Source organism: Macaca thibetana, chromosome 8 (genome assembly GCF_024542745.1).
Source record: "Macaca thibetana thibetana isolate TM-01 chromosome 8, ASM2454274v1, whole genome shotgun sequence".
In the NCBI taxonomy this organism is placed as follows: domain Eukaryota; kingdom Metazoa; phylum Chordata; class Mammalia; order Primates; family Cercopithecidae; genus Macaca; species Macaca thibetana.
The window spans coordinates 66,197,716-66,221,304 of record NC_065585.1 but is presented as its reverse complement, the minus strand read 5'-3'; the positions used below and the strand labels follow the sequence as shown (position 1 = coordinate 66,221,304).

General features: G+C 35.5%; 1 protein-coding gene across 2 annotated transcripts in view; it reads left to right on the top strand.

Annotated features, from left to right (window-relative positions):
* The window catches only part of ZC2HC1A (zinc finger C2HC-type containing 1A), a 53,351-nt gene that overhangs the window by 15,236 nt on the left and 14,526 nt on the right, over positions 1 to 23,589 (top strand). For both annotated transcript variants that reach the window (XM_050802188.1, XM_050802189.1), the window contains exons 4-7: positions 4,941 to 5,082; positions 7,218 to 7,366; positions 13,727 to 13,826; positions 14,746 to 14,845. In XM_050802188.1, coding sequence (XP_050658145.1) covers positions 4,941 to 5,082; positions 7,218 to 7,366; positions 13,727 to 13,826; positions 14,746 to 14,845 — 491 coding nt within the window. The remainder of the gene's footprint in view (positions 1 to 4,940; positions 5,083 to 7,217; positions 7,367 to 13,726; positions 13,827 to 14,745; positions 14,846 to 23,589) is intronic.

Sequence of the window (23,589 nt, the reverse complement as noted above, 5' to 3'; positions counted from 1 at the left end):
GAGATAAAAGGTAGAAAAAAACAGCAAAACTTGCCAGTAGATGAGTAATAATCATAGAGCAGATGAATGTTATGATCAGATATTTTGCTATAAAATAAGAAACTTTAAAAAGTCAGTAATCTCAAACATCTAAATTTGCTGACATTTAAGATTTTTGCATTTATATTAATTAGAGAAGTAGATATGTAATTCTTCTTTTTGTCAGAGTTTTGCTGCTCTCAGAACAATATCTGGAAAGTTGTTTCGTTGTTTTCTATTCTCTGAATTATATGTCTACAAAAAGTAAAAATTAAAGGCAGCTGAGCCAGGAGGTTTCTTTGTGGGGAGGAAAATATTTTCTAAGATAAATATGACTATTTTGATTTTATATTTGTTCTGGTATCTGTTTTGTTGTGTTTTCCAAGGACATTGCCCATTTTGTCATAATTATCAAATTTATTGGCATACAGTTTCTTTATAGTATCTTCTTGTCTTTCTCATATTTGTGTATTATTTTTCATTCCTTAATAATTTGAGTTCTCTTTTTTCCTTTTTGTTTCTTTTTCTTTTTTTTTTTTTTTTGAGACAGAGATCTTACTATGTTGACCAGGCTGGTGTTGAACTCTTGGCCTCAGGTGATTTCTCCCACTTTTACCTCACAAAATGTTGGGATTACAGGCATGAGACATCATACCCAGCCATCTTTTAAAGTACCATCTTTTGACTTTGTGGATTCAACACATAATTCTTGATTTTAAAAATATAGACATAATAGGAATAGTTGGATATCTCAATAATATTACAAAATAAATCTCTGTAGCATGTGAGCCAGCATCATGTTTAGTGGAGGACACTAGAGGCAGTTCCCATTAAATCAAGGAGAAGGTTAAACTGTAACCAGTAAGTGCCAGCTGATACAGTTAGATAAGAAGAAGAAATTAGACGCCTAGATGTATTAGTCCATTTTCCTACTGCTATTAAGAAATACCGGAGACTGGGTAATTTATAAAGAAAAAAAGGTTTAATGGACTCACAGTTCTATGTGGCTGGGGAGGCCTTACATCATGGTGGAAGGTGAAGAAGGAACAGTCATATCTTCCATGGCAGCAGACAAAAGCACGTGTGCAGGGAAACTTCCCTTTTTAATAAAACCATCAGATCTTGCAAGAATTATTCACTATCACAAGCACAACACAGGAAAAACCTGCCCCCGTGATTCAGTTACTTCCTAACGGGTTCCTCCCACAACCTGTGGGGGATTATGAGAACTACAATTCAAGATGAGATTTGTATGGGGACACCACCAAACCATATAATTCCGTCCCTGGCCACTCCCAAATTTCACGTCCTCACATTTCAAAACCAATCATGCCTTCCCAACAGTCCCCAAAGTTTGGCTTAACTCATTTCAGGATTAAGTCTAAAGTCCACAATTCAGAGTCTCATCTGAGACAAGGCAAGTTTCTTCTGCCTGTAGTCTCTAAAATCAAAAACAAGTTAGTTACTTCCTAGATACAACAGGGATACAGGCATTGGGTAAATACACCCATTCTAAATCAGAGAAACTGGCCAAAACAAAGGGGTCACAGGCTCCATGCAAGTCTGAAATCCATTAGGGCGGTCGTTAAACCTTAAAGCTCTGAAACTTTGACTCCGTGTCTCACATCCAGGTCATGCTGGTTCTAAAGGTGGGCTCCCATGGCCTTGGGCAGGGACTCCAATCTCATATTTCCCTTCTGCAGTGCCCTAGCAGAGGTTCTCCATGAGAGCCCTACCCCTGCAGCAAACTTCTTCCTGGACATCCAGGTGTTTCCATACATTCTCTGAAATCTAGGCAGAGGTTCCCAAACCTCAACTCTTGATTTCTATGCACCTGCAGGCTCAACACCATGTGGAAGCTGCCAAAGCTTGTGGCTTGCACCTCTGGAAGCCATGGCTCTACTTGTACCTTTGTCCCTTTTAGTCATGCTTAGAGCAGCTGGGACGCAGGGCACCGAGTCCCTAGGCTGCACACAGTAGGGGTACCCTTGACCTGGCCTAGGAAATAATTTTTCCCTTCTAGGCCTCTGAACCTGTGATGGGAGGGGCTGCCATGAAGGTCTCTGATGTGCCCTGGAGACATTTTCCCCTTTGTCTTGGTGATTAATATTCCATTCCTTATTACTTATACAAATTTCTGCAGCAGGCATGAATCTCTCCCCAGAAAATGGTTTTCTTTTCTATTACATTGTTAGACTGTAAATTTTCCAAACTTGTATGTTCTGCTTCCTCTTGAATGCTTTGCTCCCCAGAAATTTCTCCCACCAGAAACCCTAAATTATCTTTCCCAAGTTTAAAGCCACAGATCTCTATGGCAAGAGCAAAACGCTGCCAGTCTCTTTGCTAAAGCATAACAGGAGTCACCTTTGCTCCATTTCCCAACAAGTTCTTCATCTCCATCTGTGATCACCTTAGCCTGGACTTTGTTGTCCATATCACTATTAGCATTTTGGTCAGATCCATTCAACAAGTTTCTAGGAAGTTCCAGACTTTCCCACATTTTTCTCTCTTCTTCTGATCCCTCCAAACTGTTTCAGCCTCTGCTTGTTACCCAGTTCCAAAGTTGCTTACACATTTTGGGTTATCTTAATAGCAGTACCCCACTCCACCAGTACCAACTTACTGTATTCGTCCATTTTCGTACTGCTATGAAGAAATGCCTGAGACTGGACAATTTATAAAGAAAAAGAGGTTTAACGGACTCACAGTTTCACATGTCTGGGGAGGCCTCACAATCATGGTGGAAGGTGAAGAAGGATCAAAGGCACATCTTACATGATGGCAGGCAAGAGTGTGTGTGCAGGGGATCTGCCCTTTGTAAAACCATCAGATCTCATGAGACTTATTCACTGTCATGAGAACGGCACAGGGAAAACATGCCCCCGTGATTCAATTACCTCCCACCGAGTACCCCCCATAACACGTGGGGATTATGAGAGCTACAATTCAAGATGAGATTTGGGTGGGGCACAGCCAAACTATATCAATAGATGTTTGAAAAGACTAGGTAAAACCATCATTATTAGAAGATATGATATACCTGGAAAACCCAAGAGAATTAAGTGAGAAATTACTACAAACAATAGGAGTAAAGGGAAGTAATGTGGTAGGTTACTATGCAAAAATTACTAAGCTTCATATACTCAGCAAACAGGCTCTTGAGACATAACAATGAGGAAAGGACCCTCTGCAAAAGAACAACACAAGGTATGAAATACTTAGGAGTAAACTTTGTAATAAAAATACAAGACTTCCACAAAGAAAAAAAAATACTACTGAAAGATAAAAATGAACTGTTTTTCAAATGGAAATATATCCCATATTCTTGTATCGGTAGGTTCAACCTAATAAAGATTTTAAGTTTCTCAACTTGTTTATAAATGTGATTCTTAATTTTTAAAAATTATACAAGTTGATTCAAAAGTTTACCTGGAAAAATTTATATACATGAATAACTAGGAAAATATTTAAAAAGCTTAATAAAATATTACCCTATCAGATATTAAAATACATTGTCTCAATATTGAAGAAAATACTGGTGCTAACACAGGATAATCAGAACCGTGGAACAGAAGAGAAAGTTCAGAAATACACCCAAATTCAGAAAGGAATTTAGTGTATTATACAGGTGTTATTTCAATTCTGTTGGTAGAGGGAAGCAGGGAGGGGAGAGCCACTAAAGGACAGGAAAAGTTCATAGCCATGTTAAAAAAAAAAAAAAAGCAAAATGTGATTCAATTTGTCACTCCACACACAGCAGGATAAATTCCACATGAATAAAAGATTTAAGAAATTTTAATTGATATTGGAAGTTGTAGACTTCCAGTAAACATGGGAAAATTTTATTTTTTCTTGGTGTGAGGTTGCACCTGGCTAATGCAGATCCAGAGGCCATAAAAGATTAGTAAATTAAACTGTAATTAAAAAATAAGTATACATAGTAAAAAATGATCCATAGACAAGGTCAAAAGACCTTTTTAAATTGTTGATGGGAGGGAGGGAATAGTTTCCTATAAAAAATTACTTGAAATTATTACATTAAAGGCCAGTAACTCAATGAGTAAGTTGATGAGGAATATAAATAGTCCACAGTAAAGGCAATACATTAAATGATTCTTAACAATTTAAAAAGGTACCCAGTCTCAATCATTATAAGAGAAAATCCAATTAAATACAGAAAGTAAGGATTATTTTTCATGTTTCTAATTGATTCAAAAGACAAATGATAGATAATATACTCTGTTAGAGGATCTATGGGAAAACAGGGAAATACACTGTCTTAGTCTCGTTTCTGTTGCTGTAATAGAATACCACAAACAGGGTAATTTGTAAAGAAAATAAGTGTATCTCTCACAGTTCTGGAGGTTAGGAAGTCCAGGAGCATAGTGCTGGCATCTGGCAAGGGCCTTCTTGCTGCATAATCCCATGATGGAAGGGCAGGTGTGCCTGTGAAACAGAGAAAATGGGGGCCAAACTCAATCTTTTATCAGGAACCCACACCCTCAATAACTAATCTGCTACTGGGGTAATGTCATTAATCCATCATGAAGGCAGAATCATAATGACTTAATCACCTTTCAGATGTCCCCACTTTGTAATACTGTTATAATGTTAATTACATTTTAACATGAGTTTTGGAGGGAACATTCAACCACAGCAACAGTCTTAGTGGCAGGATAAATGGATGTAACACCTACAGAAGGCATTTTAGCAGTGTCTTTTGCAATGAGAACTGCATGAAGAAATTGAATATAAAATTGCAATGTAGTTGCATAAAGTTTCTCTTTAAAATTATAAATTTGAGAAGGATATCATTTAAGGACTCCTGATGAGAGAACATTTAAAATGATATGGCATTATCTGATATTTTATTTCAATATACTAAAAAGATACTGTTTGTTTATGTATTTATTTATTTATAGCCAGAACCACCAAAGAAACCATCTAATTGGAGAAGAAAACATGAAGAATTCATTGCTACCATAAGAGCAGCTAAAGGCCTTGATCAGGCCCTCAAAGAGGGTGGCAAACTTCCTCCTCCTCCTCCACCTTCTTATGATCCTGGTATATGGAATATTGTTGACAGAAATGTTCATGTGGGAAGAAAATAATGATAGAGTTTTTATGAATTTTAGCTTGTTAAGCTTAACTTATAATCATGGAGTTTTATGAAGCATAATCTTTAAATGATTTGGTGTAAAACAGTGGTGGTAATCTAGTCATGTAGGCTTATAAAGACATTAATTTGGAACACGGAAGTGTATTATGTTTTTATTTTAATACTTTTATTTAAGCATAAGGCATTATAATATCATTTAAAAATTATTATGGTAACTATTACATGTGAGCATTACAGCAAATATTTTAACCATGCTCACTGCGAATTGAAATGTAGTCATTCAGTAGGAGTCATATAATTTTGTTGCCTGGTTCCTTGGTATCTTCTCATATGGGATTGATAAAAAAAAAATCGTAACTTTCCTAAAATGTGTAATTCATGTGGCTCGACTACATTTATGCCTTAAATTTGTATATTGTTAATTTTTTTTCATTGAGCACGTAAAAGTTGCTTGATTCGTTGTTACTAAAAGCAAAGCAAGATTTTTGCAACCCTGTATGAGATACTGAGATACCAGAGCCCCCAGTGGCCTAATGGATAAGGCATTGGCCTCCTTAACGCTTGGGCTTTGAGATGCTGAGATACCGAAAGACTTAAAGTGACAAAGGTGACACTTTGACATTTGTTATTAGAGCAGCCTAAAGAGATTGTTAATGTAACAGGGTAGCCACATTAATATTATGTTAGTACTCTAGATTGGGATTTATTTTCTAACAAAGAGAAAGTTCTTTAGCAAATCTAGATATGATCGTTTTTGACATTTTACTATAGAGGAGAGATATAGTATATTTACAGATATAATAAATATCTTAGATTTTATATGCCATAGGTTTCTGTTGCAACAAATAAACTATAGACAAATATATAAATGAATGAGCATGGCTGTGTTTCTGTAAAACTTCATTTACAAAGACAGGCTCCAGGCAGGCTGGATTTGGCCCGTGGGCCATACTTTGTGAAACCCTGTTCTAGAGTATTAATAATTAACTTATATGAATGAATTTTTCTGGTATGCTTCAACTGATCCTGGGTCTCTTTTAATACTACCTTTATTTTCTTCATGAACTTGAGTTTTCTCTGTGCTTTGAAGATATTTAGATATTGTGTCTTACTCTACATAGCTACATTTCTCATGTCTAATATAAGAGAGTGAGAGGGTACAAGTTCTTCAGGATCATTTGGGCTTTAGAAGTTTTTTTAATCTTTTGGGCCTGACAAAAACAACTTATTTCTTTGTTATGAGAGGTTTAAGACCTACTCCAGTAGTAAGCAGGACAAATTTTTGAGCTGCAGATGAATATAAATTGTAAAGGGCAAACTCTCTATCAAAAAGTAAACCTGTTAAAATAAATTATAAACCTGTTAAGATTCTTTTTTGACACTACTAAATTTTTACATTTATTCCCAGTGTCTCATTTAGTTATTTTACAATGCTACAAAATATGGTTCTGGAATAATTTCAAAAGAAGTCTGATTTACAGTATGTTTTGCATTTTGGGAAGATATTTTATCTTGGAAACATTTGCTGTTTCTTAAATTTGAATTATGTCAGTGAGATATATTTTAATCACTTCTTCCATCTGTTGAGACTTTTAAGAGAAAATAGCACTTTAAAGATAAGTAAACTATTTCTTAACAGTTTTCCATTAGATGAAATAAAAAATTTTAATAGATGAGCCTATATTTTAAAATGTATTTTAATGTCACATATTATTACTTCCTAACTAGTCTGCTGTATAAAATATATATCCATTATAAATGAAAACATAAAGGCAAAAAAGAAAGAATGTTTTTCCTCTGCTTACTCTTTTGTACTAAGGATTTATCTTTTGTTCTTTTTCCTTCACACATTTGATTCAAAGCTAGGAGAAAATTGGAATTCATGTACCAGCAGACTTTTTTTTTAAGTCTTTACTGAGTTTAGACAAGTCAAACTGGGTAGTTATAAGGATATGGGAGTTTTTCTTATCAGACATTATTACTTATATTTTTTGAATGACTCTGCATAGAAACTTAAGATTTTTTAATGTCCTTTTCAAGTACTATGCTATTAATCTGTTTCTGTTTTTATCTGTTATAGATTATATTCAGTGTCCATATTGTCAGAGGAGATTCAATGAAAATGCAGCTGATAGACATATAAATTTCTGTAAAGAACAGGCAGCACGTATTAGTAATAAAGGCAAATTTTCTACAGATACCAAAGGAAAACCAACTTCTCGGACACAGGTGGTAAGTTCAGTTTTAATAATTGCGATAAATGAGAAAATAGCTCATTGACTTTCATAGATTATTGTTTATGCTTTTCATGACATTAGACTATATTTTTCTCACCTGCTTTTATATATATATAGTTATATATATAGTTTTATATATCTATAACAGTTGTATGCTTTTAGCTCTTATATCTGTAAATCATTTCAAGCTAATTGTGTATAGTGTGAAGTAAGGGGCAATTGTTCCTTTTTTTCTGTGTGGATATTCTATTGTCTTAGCACGTTTTATATATATATATATAAAATATATAAAAAGCTATATATGTATACATGTTTTTAGATTGAGTGAAAGAGCTTATTATATATTCTTGGTCTTTTCTCAGATGTGTATTAAGAATATTTTCTCCCATCCTGTGACATGGCTCTTCATTTTCTTAAGGATGTCTTTTGAAGAGCAAAAATTTTAAAATGTGATTAAGTCCAATTTATTAATTCTTTACGATTTATGCTGCTTATGTTGTATCAAAGAAATCTTTGCCTATACTAGGGTTGCAAAGATTTTTCTCCCATGTCTTCTATAAGTTTTATGTTTTTAGCTCTTACATCTATAAATCATTTCAGGCTAGTATTTGTGTATAGTGTGAAGTATTCTGTTGTTTTAGCACAGTTTGTTTAAAGGACTTTCTTTTCCCTGATGAATTACCGAGACACCTTGGTTGGAAATCAGTTGAATATAAACGTATGGGTGTATTTCAGGACATGCTGTTCTGTTCCATTGATTTATATCACTGTCCTTTAGTCAATACCACATTCTCACTATACTGAATAGTGAACCTTAATAAGTCTTAAAATCAAGTCGTCTAAATTTTCCTACTTGAATTCCTTTTAAAGTTTTCTTTGGCAAGCCGGGTGCAGTGGCTCACGCCTGTAATCCCAGCACTTTGGGAGGCCGAGGTGGGCAGACCACGATATCAGGAGATCAAGACCATCCTGGCTAACATGGTGAAACCCCATCTCTAATAAAAATACAAAAAATTAGCCGGGCATGGTGGCGGGCACCTGTAGTCCCAGCTGAGGGAGGCTGAGGTGGGAGAATGGCGTGAACCCAGGAGGATGAGCTTGCATTGAGCCTAGATTGCACCACTGCACTCCAGCCTGGACGACAGAGCAAGATTCTGTCTCAAAAAAAAAAAAAATTATCTTTGGCTATTCTTGATTTATTCTTATATATACATTTATAATTGACTAGTCATCATCTACAAAAAATGACTTCTAGCATTTGACTGAGATTATATTAAATTCATAAATCAATTTGTGGAGAATTGGCATTTTAACAATATTGAATTGTTCAGTTCATGAACCTGTTATATTTTCTGATCATTTAGGTTTCATTTTAGCAGTGTTTTGTAGTTTATGTTATATAGATCATACACATATTTTGTTAGATTTTTCCAAGTATATCATGTATATGGATGATCTTGTAAATAGAATTTTATTTTATTTCATTTTTAGTTGTTTTTTGCTTGTTTAGAAAAACTGGATTTTTGTATATTAATCTTATACCCTGCTATTTTGCTAAATTCATTTACTAATAATAGTCTTCTTGTAGATTTCTTAGGACTTTTCTGTATATACAGTCATGTCACCTGTAAATAAGGACAGTTTTATTTTCTTCCCTCCAACCTTTTGGCTTTTATTTCTTTTTTGTGATTTACTACATGGGCTAGACTAATGTTGAATAGAGGTGATGAGAGTGGACCTCCTTGCCTTGTTTTTCTGTTCTTAGGTGAAAAGCATTGTTTTTCATCATTGTGTATGATGTTCCATCAATTACTGAGGGAAATATGTTAAAATTATGACGTTTTTTACATTTCTCTTTAGGTTTGCCTGCTTTTGATTCAAAATTTTGAATTTCTCTTATTGTTTGCATATGCACTTATAAATTGTGATGTCTTCCCCATTTATTGACCCTTTTATCATTATGAAGTGTTCCTTTTTGTCTGTGGCAATATTCATTGTGTTGCAGTATGTTTCATGTGATAAGAATATAGCCATTTTAGCATAATTATGCTCACTTCTTTTCTCTCTGTTCCTTAACTTATGTGTGTGTTTTTGCCTTGCTATAAATGGTTTTTATATTTCTTTTTTAAAAATCAAATCTAGTAACTTCATCTTGTTGGTCAAATTGCCTGTCATTTACATTTGATGCAATTATTGATTTGGTTATGTTTAGGTCTGCCATCTGTTTTCTCTTTTTGTAATTTTTTTAAAAATTCATCATTTATTTTCCCTTTTGTATTCATAAGATTTCATTTTCTTTATTGGCTTTCTAGCTATAACTCTTTGCAGTGTTTAAAAGTGATTGCTCTAGGAATAAAAAATGCGTCTTTGACTTACCCATATCTATGGATATTTTTATTTACCTCTGACCGGTTAGTGCTATTGTTTCACATATGTAACTAGACATTATAAGCCTATCAGTACTCTTGATTTGTATTGTTATACTTACTGCTTTATTATATATATTTATTGAAATTATAAATTTGTAGATTATAGTTGTATATATTATGGGGTACAAAGTGATATTATGATTCATGAATTCAATGTGGAATGATGAAATCAAGCTAATTAACATACTGTCACCTCAAGTACTTACCATTTTTTGTGGTAAGAACATTTGAAAATGTTTTCTCTTTGCAATTTTGAAAGGTATGATATATTATCATTTAGTGTATTCACCATGCTGTGCAGTATATCTCAAAATAAAGACCACAACAAAAACTTATGCCTTTGACCATCATCTTCTCCTTATTCTTTCCCCCCTTTCCCCCTCATTCTAGCCTCTGGTAACTACCATCAGTTCTTTGCTGCTTAGAGTTCCATTGTTTTAGATTCTACATGTAAGTGAGGACATGTGGTATTCATATGCCTGTGCCTGGCTTAATTTCTCCAATTCCAATCCCTATAGTTCAGTCTTATTTATTATTATTATTATTTAATCCTTAACTACTAAGTCTGCCACCTGTGTTCATTTGCAGTTAGTTTCTGTTGACTTGACATTTTTGCTAATATGGATCATGTTTTCTGTTTCTTTGCTAGTAATGTTTGGTTGAAAACTAGACATGACATGATAGGTAATATATATCAATTTCTGTTTTGTTTTTTTTGCAGTGTTTTTACTTTCTTTCCTTTTTTAGGCGGGGAGCAGTAAGGAGGTCTAAGTGTAGGTGGTTAAATCCAGGGTGTGCAGTGTAGGTTTTCCAGTGGTTTCCAGTCATCTGTTTTGTTGTAATTGCTATCTGTAGGATGGTTATATAGGCACTTCACTCCTCCAACATGGAGCTTGTAATTTGTTATTGTGTTTTTAATTTCTTGCAGTTGGCTGACTATTTTTCTAATTTCCTATTTTTTTATAGTTTGTAATTTTCTATTAATATATTCATAGTTGTCTCCTATTTCTTTAAATGTAGTACTCATAATTGTTGTAATGTATGTCTGATAATTATAGTAGTATCCGGTGACCTGTATGGATATGTTCCTTGTTTTTTTTTCTCATTCAGGTTCCTTATATCCTTATTTCCCTGATTATTATTGACCTTTGCTGCTTGTTACAAGTAAAAAATTACTCGTGATTATTGTTCATGCCTTCCTCCAGAGAAGATGTGTGCTTATTCCTTTTAGGTATCTATGAGTATTATCAGTCTGGAAACATTTGAAAACAAATTATTGACTTAGTTTGCTTGACCAGCCTAATAAGGCAAATTTATACAGCAAATCCATGTGATGTTCAGGTAGTTATTACAATCCCACATGGTTTGGCCTGGAAATTTCTTCTTTTCCTCTCATTTGACATTCAGTGCTTTTACAATGATTTCTTATTCTTTCCTGAACATTTTTAGTTGTTAGTTGAAAGGTTGGTCTAAATAGTAAATTCTACCATTTTGTCAGAAATGGACGTCCTGCAGGTTCTTTAGACTTTTTCCAATTTCGTTAGTCATTAGTCTTTGTATAAATATTTTTGTAAGGAAATGTGTGAGATTTGTGAGCAGCATAAAAACACAAATAATAATTACCAAATAATAATGAATGAAAGAAATATGTTTAATATAATTATATAAAATGATTTCATTCTCCTCATCATTAAAATAGATTTATATAAAATTATTGGTTGATAGAGTCATTTTGAAAGTCTTCATAATAACACACAAAACCGTTGATTGATAGAGTCATTCTGAAAGTCTTTATATACCAGTAGACTTTCAGCTTGATGTTGTAGAATAGACAGAATATAGCTCAGAAAGGAAGGAGTCAGATTATCTAGGTCAGGGAAACAGCAAGATACCGAGGGAGAGGTGAATAATGTTTTATACAAGTGGTATTCGGAAAGGAAACTAACCTGACTAGTTCTTGTTGAAAGTAATGGGAAATATTATAGGGTATAGATAAGGTTGTTCTAGCTTCTGAGTATCTCAGAAAAGTCAACAATAAAATTTAGTAAAATAGTGGGAAGTCTTATATAGAGAGGAGAAAAGCAAAACATTTTTTGGAGACATGTTCTGCCTAAGTATTTGTAAGCCATTAAGTTGTTAATAATTTCTATTATAAACATAAACATCTTCAGTCTCCATTATGTAATGCTACCAGAAACCTTTCTGCCTGTGTCCTGCCTAAAGACTTGACCCGTCAATATGTAATAGGCCACATCAGCGCACTTTGTTTATGCTAATCATTTTGCTCTTTGTTGATTGTTTGCACAATTTGAGTGGGTCAACAGTACTGTTTCCTAATCTGATTTTATAAACTCTGTTTTTATAGACATACCTCTCATAGTTTGACAAATCTTTGTTAGATCTTTTTTTTTTCCCCTATTGCTATAATTTTAAGTTTTTTTCTAATGTGTCTTTCTCTCTCCCTATTTATATAGTGGCCCAGAAGCCCTTTTAAACTAGAAGCACCTTTAAGATTTTAAAAAATCAGTTATCATTATATGGTTCATCTCCCAAAGTCTCATAGACATTTGTTAATTTGAAAGACATTTACTGAAGGTTTCGGTTTTCTAGTTTTCAGATGCTAGCCTAGTAGTGCAAAATGTGCATGCTACTTTTTTTGTGTGATCCTTTATCAAGATGTAACTTTTTAAAAATTCACATGCAGAGTTAGAAGGATATAATGTTTGACTTCAAAATTGATTTTAGCTAGCTATTTTTGGTAGTAGTGCATCTTAAATTTTATATTGATTATTGGTTATAAAATATGATTTGATTTTTGAAAATGATGTTTGAAACCAATTTTTCACATGAAATCTTGAACCGTATTGGGCTAAATTCCAAGCACATATGCAAGTATGATTTTCACCTTATGGTTGAAGCATTGGGCTAGAACCAGCATGAGTGTAAATTCCTGCTCTGTTGTGAAGTTGGGGCATAACCCTGGGCAAGTTCATTTCTTGCTATTGAAGCAGGTGACCAGTAAAATACATTTATAGTCAGGTAACTGAGCAAAATTTGGCTCAAAAAGAGAAAGTAAAATAAAATTAATAAAGATATCTCTTTAGACAAGTAGAGAAATATAAAAATCCAAGATAAGCTGAAATATCGTATGTCAATCCATACTCCATTAATTTAAGGTGGTCTGGTGAGGATAGTGACGCCAGAATTAGCTCTTTCTCTTCATATCGGGGAAATCCATAAGACAGCTGTTGTAAAACTTGTTCAGGTAGTAGGTCATCTTATGATTTTTATCAGTAGGAAATATGGCTGAATTATATGTATGGAATATAAAACCACATCCAGGAACACGTAAAAATCTTAACCTTTAGAGCTGCACCACCAGGTGAGCATCACCAGCTGTTTCTAAGTTTTTCTACTGATGTTTGTTTGGTGATTACAATCTTAACTTTGAGGAAGTATTTTCCATTCGACCTTTTTTTCTTTTTCCTGTGAACTGGAAAAGTTGCTGTTAGTTTGTTTTAGCAGTGGAACATCTGAGAGGGAGTCTATTTTAGAAAACTTTCGAGGTGACATATTTTAATCTACACTTCCTCAGTTTGTATAATTCAGTAGCTAATAAAAAGACTGTTCATTTAAGGGAATGTGAGCTATTTCTTTCCAATTTTTTTTTTTTTACTGTAGTATAATACATGTAGCAGAAACTTTAGCATCTTAATCATTTTTGAGAGTACAATTCAGTGTATACTTACAAGTGTATTAATACATTAATGATGTGCAACCATCATCACCATTCATCTCCATAACTCTTTCCATCTTATAAGACCGAAATCCTAAACCCAAAGAATGTTAAGTTTTGAACCACTAGTTTATAATCCATAATCAAAAAGTGATGTTGATTTAAAAATTTTTTTTCATTATTTTAGTATAAGCCACCCACACTTAAAAAGTCAAATTCTCCTGGAACTGCATCATCAGGATCTTCACGATTACCGCAGCCAAGTGGCACTGGCAAAACTGTTGTAGGTAATGATATAGCCGTAAAGCAACTTGATTTGTTTTTAAAACCATGTTGGCAGAGCAGGAAATAAAGATAGTAGTCTATTCTGGAGTATTAAGATAGATTTATAATTAAGAAGAGATGTGGAGGATAAGTAATTATTTCTGAAAATAAAATAACTTTGAGTAGTTTCTACTTTTAACCTTTTTTTTTTTTTTTTTTTTTGAGACGGGGTCTTGCTCTGTCGCCCAGGCTGGAGTGCAGTGGTGCAATGTCGGCTCACTGCAACCTCCGCCACCCAGGTTCGAGTGATTCTCCTGCCTTAGCCTCCTGAGTAGCTAGGACTATAGGTGGATTCCACCATGCCCACCTAATTTTTTCTATTTTTAATAGAGATGGGGTTTCACCAAGTTAGCCAGGATAGTCTCAATCTCCTGAACTTGTGATCCCCCAACCTCAGCTTCCCAAAGTGCTGAGATTAATGGCGTGAGCCACCGCGGTGCCTGGCCATTTATTTTGTTGTTTTTTCAGCTTAAATGTTTGCCCCAGATGTTGTTATTGATGTATCATCTGTTTAGAATAGTCAGCCTAGTACTTTCTTGATTCTTTGATCCAGAATTTTCCTCTCATTTTACACTAGCTCTTCATAGCTTTCTGAACTTGGCAACTGTTCTTAGTAGACAAATACTTAATAGTTAGAAGAAGATATGGACCACTGCTATGTACCTTTATTTATATATAAATTATAAGAAAGAAATTTAGAAATTAGAATTGAAGGATGCTATATATTGTCCCCTGGAAATGCCATTTAAAAAATGTCTTGAATGAAAATTTGGTTTATAGTTACAAAGATTATTACGAAATCATTGTTTTCTTTGTTAGATGCTCTGTTTTATGTACCTTTTTTTTAGAGTATTGTTAAAAATAATGCTTTTTTATTATAAGGTGTGCCTTCAGGCAAAGTGTCTTCAAGTAGCAGCTCTTTGGGAAACAAACTTCAGACCTTATCTCCCTCTCATAAAGGGATAGCAGCCCCTCATGCAGGGTAAGTCTACATTGGATATAATTATTAGTGGTATATAATTAAATGATACTAAAGTTTTATTATGTTTTGATAATTGCTTTTTCATTAATCTTCATTTCCTAAGTTCATTTGTCTTTTAACATTTTTCTGGTCAGGAGCACACTCACTGCTGTTGAGTATCTAAATTTGTATAACCATTTTAGAAAATAATCTGGTATTAAAAGCCTTAGAAATCATAACTTAAATTGAATAATTTTACTTCTGGGAATTTAGTCTAAGGAAATAAATTGAAATGTTGAAGATTTTTATACTAACTATAATTTACTAAGCACTATGTATCAGGCACTGTGCTAGACATTTTGCATATATTTTTGTTAAAACCACTTCATAATCAAGAGATAAGATCAGAGAAGCTCAGTTTGCTCAAAGCCACATAGCTGTTAAAGTTAGAAGCAATATATAAATTGGGATCTCTTTGACTGTAAACATTAGACTCTTTTCACGTTTTTATTATAATGTTAAGAATAAATCACCAAAATGTCTAGCTTTGTTTGAATAGTAAATTATGAAAATCTATAAAGGGATATTTTGCAACTATAGTATGTATATACATTTTAATAAGGTGATTCTGTTAAGAGAAAAGTGTTAGCTACTAAACTCTATGTATAGTGTGATAGAAACAGTGGGGTGATTCTCTTAATTTAATGCTTTTTTATATTTTTCTACAGTTATATTTACATGGCTTTTAATGAAGTATATAAACTTTCAATAGTTATGGGAAAAATTGTAACAGTAGAGATATTAATATAAGGCCATATATTTTTAGAAATTTACCTATTTTGTATTTTGATATATCAGAAAATTAAGGGATTGCTACTGGACCATTAGAATGAAGGTGTATGTCTATATCTTTACATATACTGGTACAGTTGATTAATGAAATACAGCACACATTATTTTCTTTTTTTAATTTTAACTTTTAAGTTCAGGGATACAAGTGCAGGTTTGTTACATAGGTAAACTTGTGTCATAGGGGGTTTGTTGTATGGATTATTTCATCATCCAGGTATTAAGCCTAGTACCCATCAGTTATTTTTCCTGATCCTCTCTCTCCTCTTACCCTCCACCCTCCAAAAGGCTCCAGTATTTGTTGTTCCCCTCTATGTGTCCATGTAGTCTCATAATTTAGCTTCCACTTATAAGTGAGAACATGCAGTATTTGGTTTTCTGTTCCTGTGTTAGTTTCCTAAGGAAAATGGCCTCCAGCTCCATTCATGTCCCTTCAAAGGACATGATCTAATTCCTTTTTATGGCTTCATAGTATTCCATGGTGTTTATATACCACATTTTCTTTATCCAGTATATCATTGATGGACATTTAGGTTAATTCCCTGTCTTCAGTATTATGAATAGTGCTGCAGTGAACATATGTGTGTGTCTTTATAATAGAATTATATATGTTCCTTTGGGCATATACTCAGTAATGGGATTGCTGGGGCAAATGGTAGTTCTGTCTTTAGGTCTTTGAGGAATTGCCACACTGTCTTTCACAGTGGCTGAAGTAATTTACATTCCCATCAACAATGTATAAGCATTCCTTTTTCTCCACAACCTCACCAGCATCTGTTATTTTTTGTCTTTTTAACAGCAGCCATTCTGACTAATGTGAGATAATACCTCATTGTGGTTTTGATTTGCATTTCTCTAGTGATCAGTGATGTTGAGCTTTTTTCATATGACTGTTGACTGCATGTATGTCTTCTTTTGAAAAGTGTCTGTTCATGTCCGTTGTCCACTTTTTAATGGTATTGTTTGTTTTTTTTCTTGTTTCTTTTTTTCTTGTAAGTTTGCTTTTTTTCTTGTAAGTTTGTTTAACTTTGTAAACTTGTTTGTTAAATTATAGATGCTGGATATTAGACCTTTGTTGGATGCATAATTTGCAAAAATTTTCTCCCATTCTGTAGGTTTTCTGTTTACTCTGTTGATAGTTTCTTTTGCTGTGCAAAAACTCTTTAGTTTAATTAGAGCCCATTTGTCCATTTGTGTTTTATTGCAATTGCTTTTGGCATCTTCATTATAAAATCTTTGCTGCTGCCTATGCCCTGAATGATATTGACTAGGTTGTCTTGCAGGGTTTTTATAGTTTTGGGTTTTACATTAATCTTTAATCCATCTTGTGTTAATTTTTGTATATGGTGGAAGGAAGGGATCCAGTTTCAGTCTTCTGCATATTGCTAGCCAATTATCTCAGCACCTTTTATTAAATAGGGAATTCTTTTTCCATTGCTTATTTTTGTCAGATTTGTCAAATATCAGATAGTAGTAGGTGTGTGGTCTTACTTCTGGACTCACTATTCTGTTCCACTGGTCTGTGTTCCAGTACCATGCTGTTTTGGTTACTGTAGCCCTGTAGTATAGCTTGAAGTCAGGCAGCATGATGCCTCCAGCATTGTTCTTTTTGCTTAGAATTGCCTTGGTTAGTTTGACTCATTTTTTATTCTATATTAATGTTGAAATAGTTTTCTCTGGTTCTGTGAAGAATGTCACTGATAGTTTAATGGGAATAGCATTGAATCTAGAAATTGCTTTAGGCAGTATCGCCATTTTAATGATATTGATTCTCCCTGTCCATGAGCATGGAATATTTTTTCATTTCTTTGTGTCATCTTTAATTTCTTTGAGCATTGGCTTGTAGTCCTCCTTGTATAGATCTTTCACCTCCCCAGTTACCTGTATTCTTAGGTATTTTATTCTTTTTGTGGCAGTTGTGAATGGGAGATTGTTGCTGATTTGGCTTGCTGCTTAACTGTTGTTAGTGTATAGGAATGCTAGTGATTGTTGCACATTGATTTTGAATCCTGAGACTTTGCTAAAGTTGCTTATCAGGTTAAGAAGCTTTTGGGCTGATACAATGGGGTTTTCTAGATATAGGATCATGTCATCTGCCAGCAGGGATAGTTTGACTTCCTCTCTTCCTATTTAGAAGCCCCTTTATTTCTTTCTCTTGCCTGATTGCACTGGCCAGAATTTCCAATACTATGTTGAATAGGAGTGATGAGAGAGGGCATCTTTGTCTTGTGCAAGTTTTCGAGGGGGAATGCTTCCAGCTTTTACCCATTCAGTATGATGTCGGCTGTGGGTTCATCATAAATGGCTCTTATTATTTTGAGGTATGTTCCTGTAATACCTAGTTTATTGAGAGTTTTTAACATGAAGGGATGTTGAATTTTATTGAAAACCTTTTCTTTATCTATTAAGATAATCATTTGGTTTTTGTCTTTAGTTCTGTGGTGATGAATAGCATTTATTGATTTGCATATGCAGAATCAGCTTTGCATCCCAGGGGTGAAGACTGCTTGATCCTGGTGGATAAGCTTTTTGATGTGCTGCTGGATTTGATTTGCTAGTATTTTGTTGAGGATTTTTGCATTGATGTTTATCAAGGTTATTGGCCTGAAGTTTCCTTTTTTTGTTGTATCTCTGCCAGTTTTGGTATCAGAGTGATGCTGGCCTCATAGAATGAGCTAGAGTCGAGTCCCTCCTCAATTTTTTGGAATAGTATCAGTAGGAATTGTACCAGTTCTTTGTACATCTAGTAGAATTCAGCTGTGAATCCATCTGGTCCTGGGCGTTTTTTGGTTGGTAGGCTATTTATTACTGCCTCAATTTCAGAACTCATTATTTGTCTGTTCAGGGATTCAGTTTCTTCCTGGTTCAGTCTTGGGAGGGTGTATGTGTCCAGGAATTTATCCATTTCTTCTAGATTTTCTAGTTTATGTGTATTGAGCTGTTAATAATATTCTCTGATGACTTGTATTTCTATGGGGTCAAGTGGTAATATCCCTCTTGTCATTTCTGATTGTGTTTATTTGAATACTCTCTATTTTCTTCTTTTTAGTGTAACTAGCAGCCTATATTTTATGAATTTTTTAAAAAAACAGCTCCTAGATTTGTTGATTTTTTGAATGGTTTTTCATGTATCTTCTTCAATTTAGCTCTGATTTTAACTGTTCCTTGTCTTCTGCTAGCTTTGGGATTTGTTTGTTTTTGGTTTTCTAGTACTTTTAGTTGTGATCTTAGGTTGTTAACTTGAGATCTTTCTAACTTTTGATGTGGACATTTAGTCCTATAAATTTCCCTCTTCACAGTGCCTTAGCTGTGTTCTAGAGATTCTGGTATGTTGTTTCTTTGTACTCTCTAGTTTCAAAGAACTTCCCGATTTCTGCCTTAATTTCATTATTTATCCAAAAATCATTCAGGAGGTTATTCAGTTTCTATGTAGTTGTATGGTTTTGAGTTAATTTCTTAATCTTGATTTCTAATTTAATTGTTCTGTGGTTTGAGAGAATATTTGTTATAATTTCAGCTCTTTTGCTTTTACTGAGGATGTTTTACGTCCAATTATTTGATCACTTTTATTTTATTTTATTTTTGAGATGGAGTTTCACTGTGTCACCCAGGCTATAGTGCCATGGCATGGTCTTGGCTCACTGCAACCTCTGTCTCCTGGGTTCAAGCTATTCTTCTGCCTCAGCCTCTTGACCAGCTGGGATTACAGGGATGTGCCATCACACCTGGCTAATTTTTGTATTTTTAATAGAGATGAGGTTTCCCCATGTTGGCCAGGCCAGTCTTGAAGCCCTAACCTCAGGTTATCTGCCTGTATCGGCCTCCCAAAGTGTTAGGATTACTGGCGTGAGCCACTGCACCAGGCCCATGTGATCAATTTTAGAGTATGTGCCAGATGGTGATGAGAACACTGTATTCTGTTATTTTGGGGTATAGAGTTCTGTAAATATCTATCAGGTCCGTTTGATCCAGTGCTGAGTTCCCATCCTAAATATATATTTGTTAATTTTCTGTCTTGATAATCTATCTAATATTGTCAGTGAGGTGTTAAAGTCTCTCACTATCATTGTGTAAGAGTCTTAAGTCTCATTGAAGGTCTCTAAGAACTTGGTTTATGAATCTGAGTACTCCTGTGTTGGGTGTATTTGTATTTAGGATAGTTAACTTTGGTTGACAAATTGAACCCTTTACCATATGTAATACCCTTCTTTTTGTTGGTGTAAAGTCTGTTTTGTCAGAAATTAGGATTACAACCCCTGCTTTTTTCTGTTTTCCATTTGCTTGGTAAATTTTTCTCCATCCCTTTATTTTGATCCCATGTGTGTCACTGCATGTGAGATGGGTCTCTTGAAGACAGCATACCAATGGGTCAGACTTGCCACTCTGTGTCTTTTAATTGTGTCATTTAGCCCATTTACATTTAAGATTAGTATTGATGTGCATGGGATTTGATCCTGTCATAATGATGCTAGCTGGTTATTTTGCAGACTTGTTTATGTAATTAAGTTTTATAGTATTACTGGTCTGTGTACTTCGTTGTGTTTTTGTAGTGGCTTGTAATTGTCTTTTATTTCCATATTTAGTGCTTCCTTAAGGAGCTCTTGTAAGGCAGGTCTGATGGTAACAAATTCCCACAGCATTTGCTGGTCTGAAAAAGATTTTATTTCTCCTTCACTTATGAAGCTTAGAGTGGCCTGATATGAAATTTTGAGTTGGAACTTCTTTTCTTTAAGAATGTTAGCCGGGTGTGGTAGCTCATCCCTATAATCCCAGCACTTTGGGAGACCGAGGTGAGCGATCACCTGAGGTAAGGAGTTCGAGACCAGCCAGACCAATGTGGTGAAACCCTGTCTTTATTTAAAAAAAAAAAAAAAAAAACTTAGCCAGGTGTGGTTTTGCATGCCTGTAGTCCCAGCTACTTGGGAGGCTGAGGCAAGAGAATTGCTCAAACCCAGGGGACAGAGGTTGTAGTGAGCTGAGATCGTGCCATTGCACTCCAGTCTGGGCGACAGAGTGAGACTCCATCACAAAAAAAAAAAAAAAAAAAAAAAAAAAAGGAATGTTAAATATTGGTTCCCAATATCTTCTGGCTTGTAGGGTTTCCACTGAGAGGTCTGCTGTTAGTCTGATGGGCTTTCCTGTGTAGGTGACCTGGCCTTTCTCTCTAGCTGCCTTTAATACTTCTTCTTTCATTTCAGTCTTGGAGAATCTGATGATTATGTGTCTTGTGGATGATCATCTCATGAGTATCTTGCTGGGGTTCTCTACATTTCCTGAATTTGAATGTTGGCCTGTCTAGCTAGGTTAGGAAAGTTCTCATGGATGACATCCTGAAATATGTTTTTCAAATTGGTAGCATTCTCCTCATCTCTTTTGGATGTATCAGTCAGTCATAGATTTGGTCTCTTTATATAATGTCATACTTCTTGGAGCTTTTGTTCATTCCTTATCATTCTTTTTTTCTCTATTCTTGTCAGCGTGTCTTATTTCAGAAAGCCAGTCTTCAAGCTCTGAGATTCCTTCTTTGCTTGGTCTCTTCTGCTATTAATACTTGTGATTCCATTATGAAATTCTTGTAGTGTGTTTTTCATCTCTATCGGGTTTGTTATGTTCTTCTCTATATTGGCTGTTTCATCTGTCTACCCCTGCATTGTTTTATCATGATTTTTAGCTTCCTTTCATTGGATTACAATGTATTGCTTTAGCTCAATGAACTTCATTCCTGTCCATATCCTGAATTCTGCTTGTTTCATTTCAGCTGTCTCAGCCTCAGCCTGATTCTGAACCCCTGTTGGAGAGGTGATGTGGTCACTTGCAGGAAAAGAGGGCACTCTGGCTCTTTGAGTTTTCAGCATTCTTGTGCTGATTCTTTCTCATCTTTGTGAGCTTACCTAACTTGAGTCTTTGAGGTCGCTTACCTTTGGATGGGTTTGTTTTTTTGAACAAGTCTGGCCACTTTTCCATAGGGCTGCTTGTATATACTAGATGTCCACTCCAGTCACTAGTCACCCTGGATTTTTCAGTAGCTGGAGGTATCACCAGTGAAAGCTGTAAATCAGCCAAGGTAGTACCCTGCCCCTCCTCCTGGGAGCTTCGTTTTAGGGAGGCCTCAAACCTCTGTCAGCCATAGAACACCTGTGGGTGTGGTTGGAGACTCCAGTTGGGAGGCTCCACCTGGTGATGAGGAATGGGATTGGGAGCCTGCTTAAAAAAGCAGTCTGACCACATTTTCATGGGACCACTGTGGTGTGCTGGGGTACCACTTCCACCCATGGGTCAGCATGGGCTCTCCAAACTCCAAAGACTGGAACTGCTGAGTTGCCCAAACAGCAAAGATGGTGGCCTGCACACCCTATGGGAGTTCTATCCCAGGGACTCTGCAAATCTCTGTAGGCCAGAGAACACCAGCAGGGCTGCCGGAGGTCCCAGTTGGGAGGTTCTTTCCAGTGAGGAGGGGCAGTATTGGGGACCTACTTAAAGAAGCAGTGTGGCCACAATTTGCTAGAGCAGCTGTGCTGTGCAGAGGTACCACTTTCATCCTGGTTGACTTTGGCTCTCCAAAGCCTGCTGGTTGGAATGGCTAAGTCACCCAAACAGCAGTAGATGGCAGCCTACCCCTCCCTCTGGGAGCTCTGTCCCAGGGAATTTTCAAATCTCTGTGGGCTGGAAAGTACCAGCAGGGATGGCTGGAGGTTGTGAGGTCCTGCCCAGTGAGGAGGAACGGATTGGGAACTGGCTTAACCAGCAGTCTGACCACATTTTGGTAAAGCAGTTGTGCTGTGCTGGGGGATCCTCTGTTCCCCTAGTTGGTTTGTACTCTGCAAAGCCTGCAGAACAGCTGAGTTACCCAAACAGCAAAGATGGCAGCCCGTTCCGTCCCTTGGGAGTTCCATTCCAGGTAGACTCAAAACTGCTACTAGTGGCTGGCTGGAATTCCAAGCCAGTGGGTCTTATCCTGTGAGGTGTTATGAAAGTGAGACCTGCAGACCATCCCTACTTGGTCCCCTTGATTCAGCCTTTTTCTTAAGGATATGTACGGAGGTCTAACATCCTGCTTTGCTGGAGTTGCAGTTACTTTTGCTGGGAAGTTTGGAGTTCCTGGGTCTTCGCATGTGCCTGAGCAGCTGCTTTGCCAAGATTCCCCATATCTGTATGTCAGATTGAAGGCCCTAATGGAGTGACTTCACGGAAGTGTGGTTTCCCAGGATCACACATTCACTCACCGCTTCCTGGGCCAGGGAGGTTCCCCTTGCTCTGTGTCACTCCAAGGTGGGCTGTCATCCTGCCTGTCTTTTCTTTGTTCTCCATGGGTCAAGTTGTTTCCTTGATTAGTCCCAGTGCAAGTACATGGATGTTACAGATGAAGGTACTGTATTTACTCACCTCTTTTCATGTTATTTTCAAGTATAAGTTATATGTGGCTCACATTCATTTTGTTTTTTATGTGGGAAATATATACAAAGATATCTGTCAAATGACAGTAACTACCTTTTGCTTCTCAACTCAGACTACATAGAAAATGGAAGACCTAAAGGAATATAATGTAATTATCATTATAGAAAAGGAAAAATAAATAAATCAACAATGTCTTATGAGTTAAGTGATTTTTCTTACTGTTGTGCTTCCAAAAAGAAGAGACAGGCTATCCATAAGAAAGAGACAGATTATCAGTAAATCAGGTAGTTGAAAAGTAAAACATTTTTACCTTTTAATGGTAAGAAACTGATCTGATTTATTTTCTTCTCCAATGAGTTGACTCATTGGATGGTTAAGTGAAGTATAGACATAGCAGTATGTGCTTTAATTTTACAAAGTCATTTTACCGTATCACAGAGAATTGGCCTCCATGTTAGGTAATAATGTTTGTTCATAGTGTTGTTTATAGTTTCACTTACAGTTGATCATAGATTAAAAGC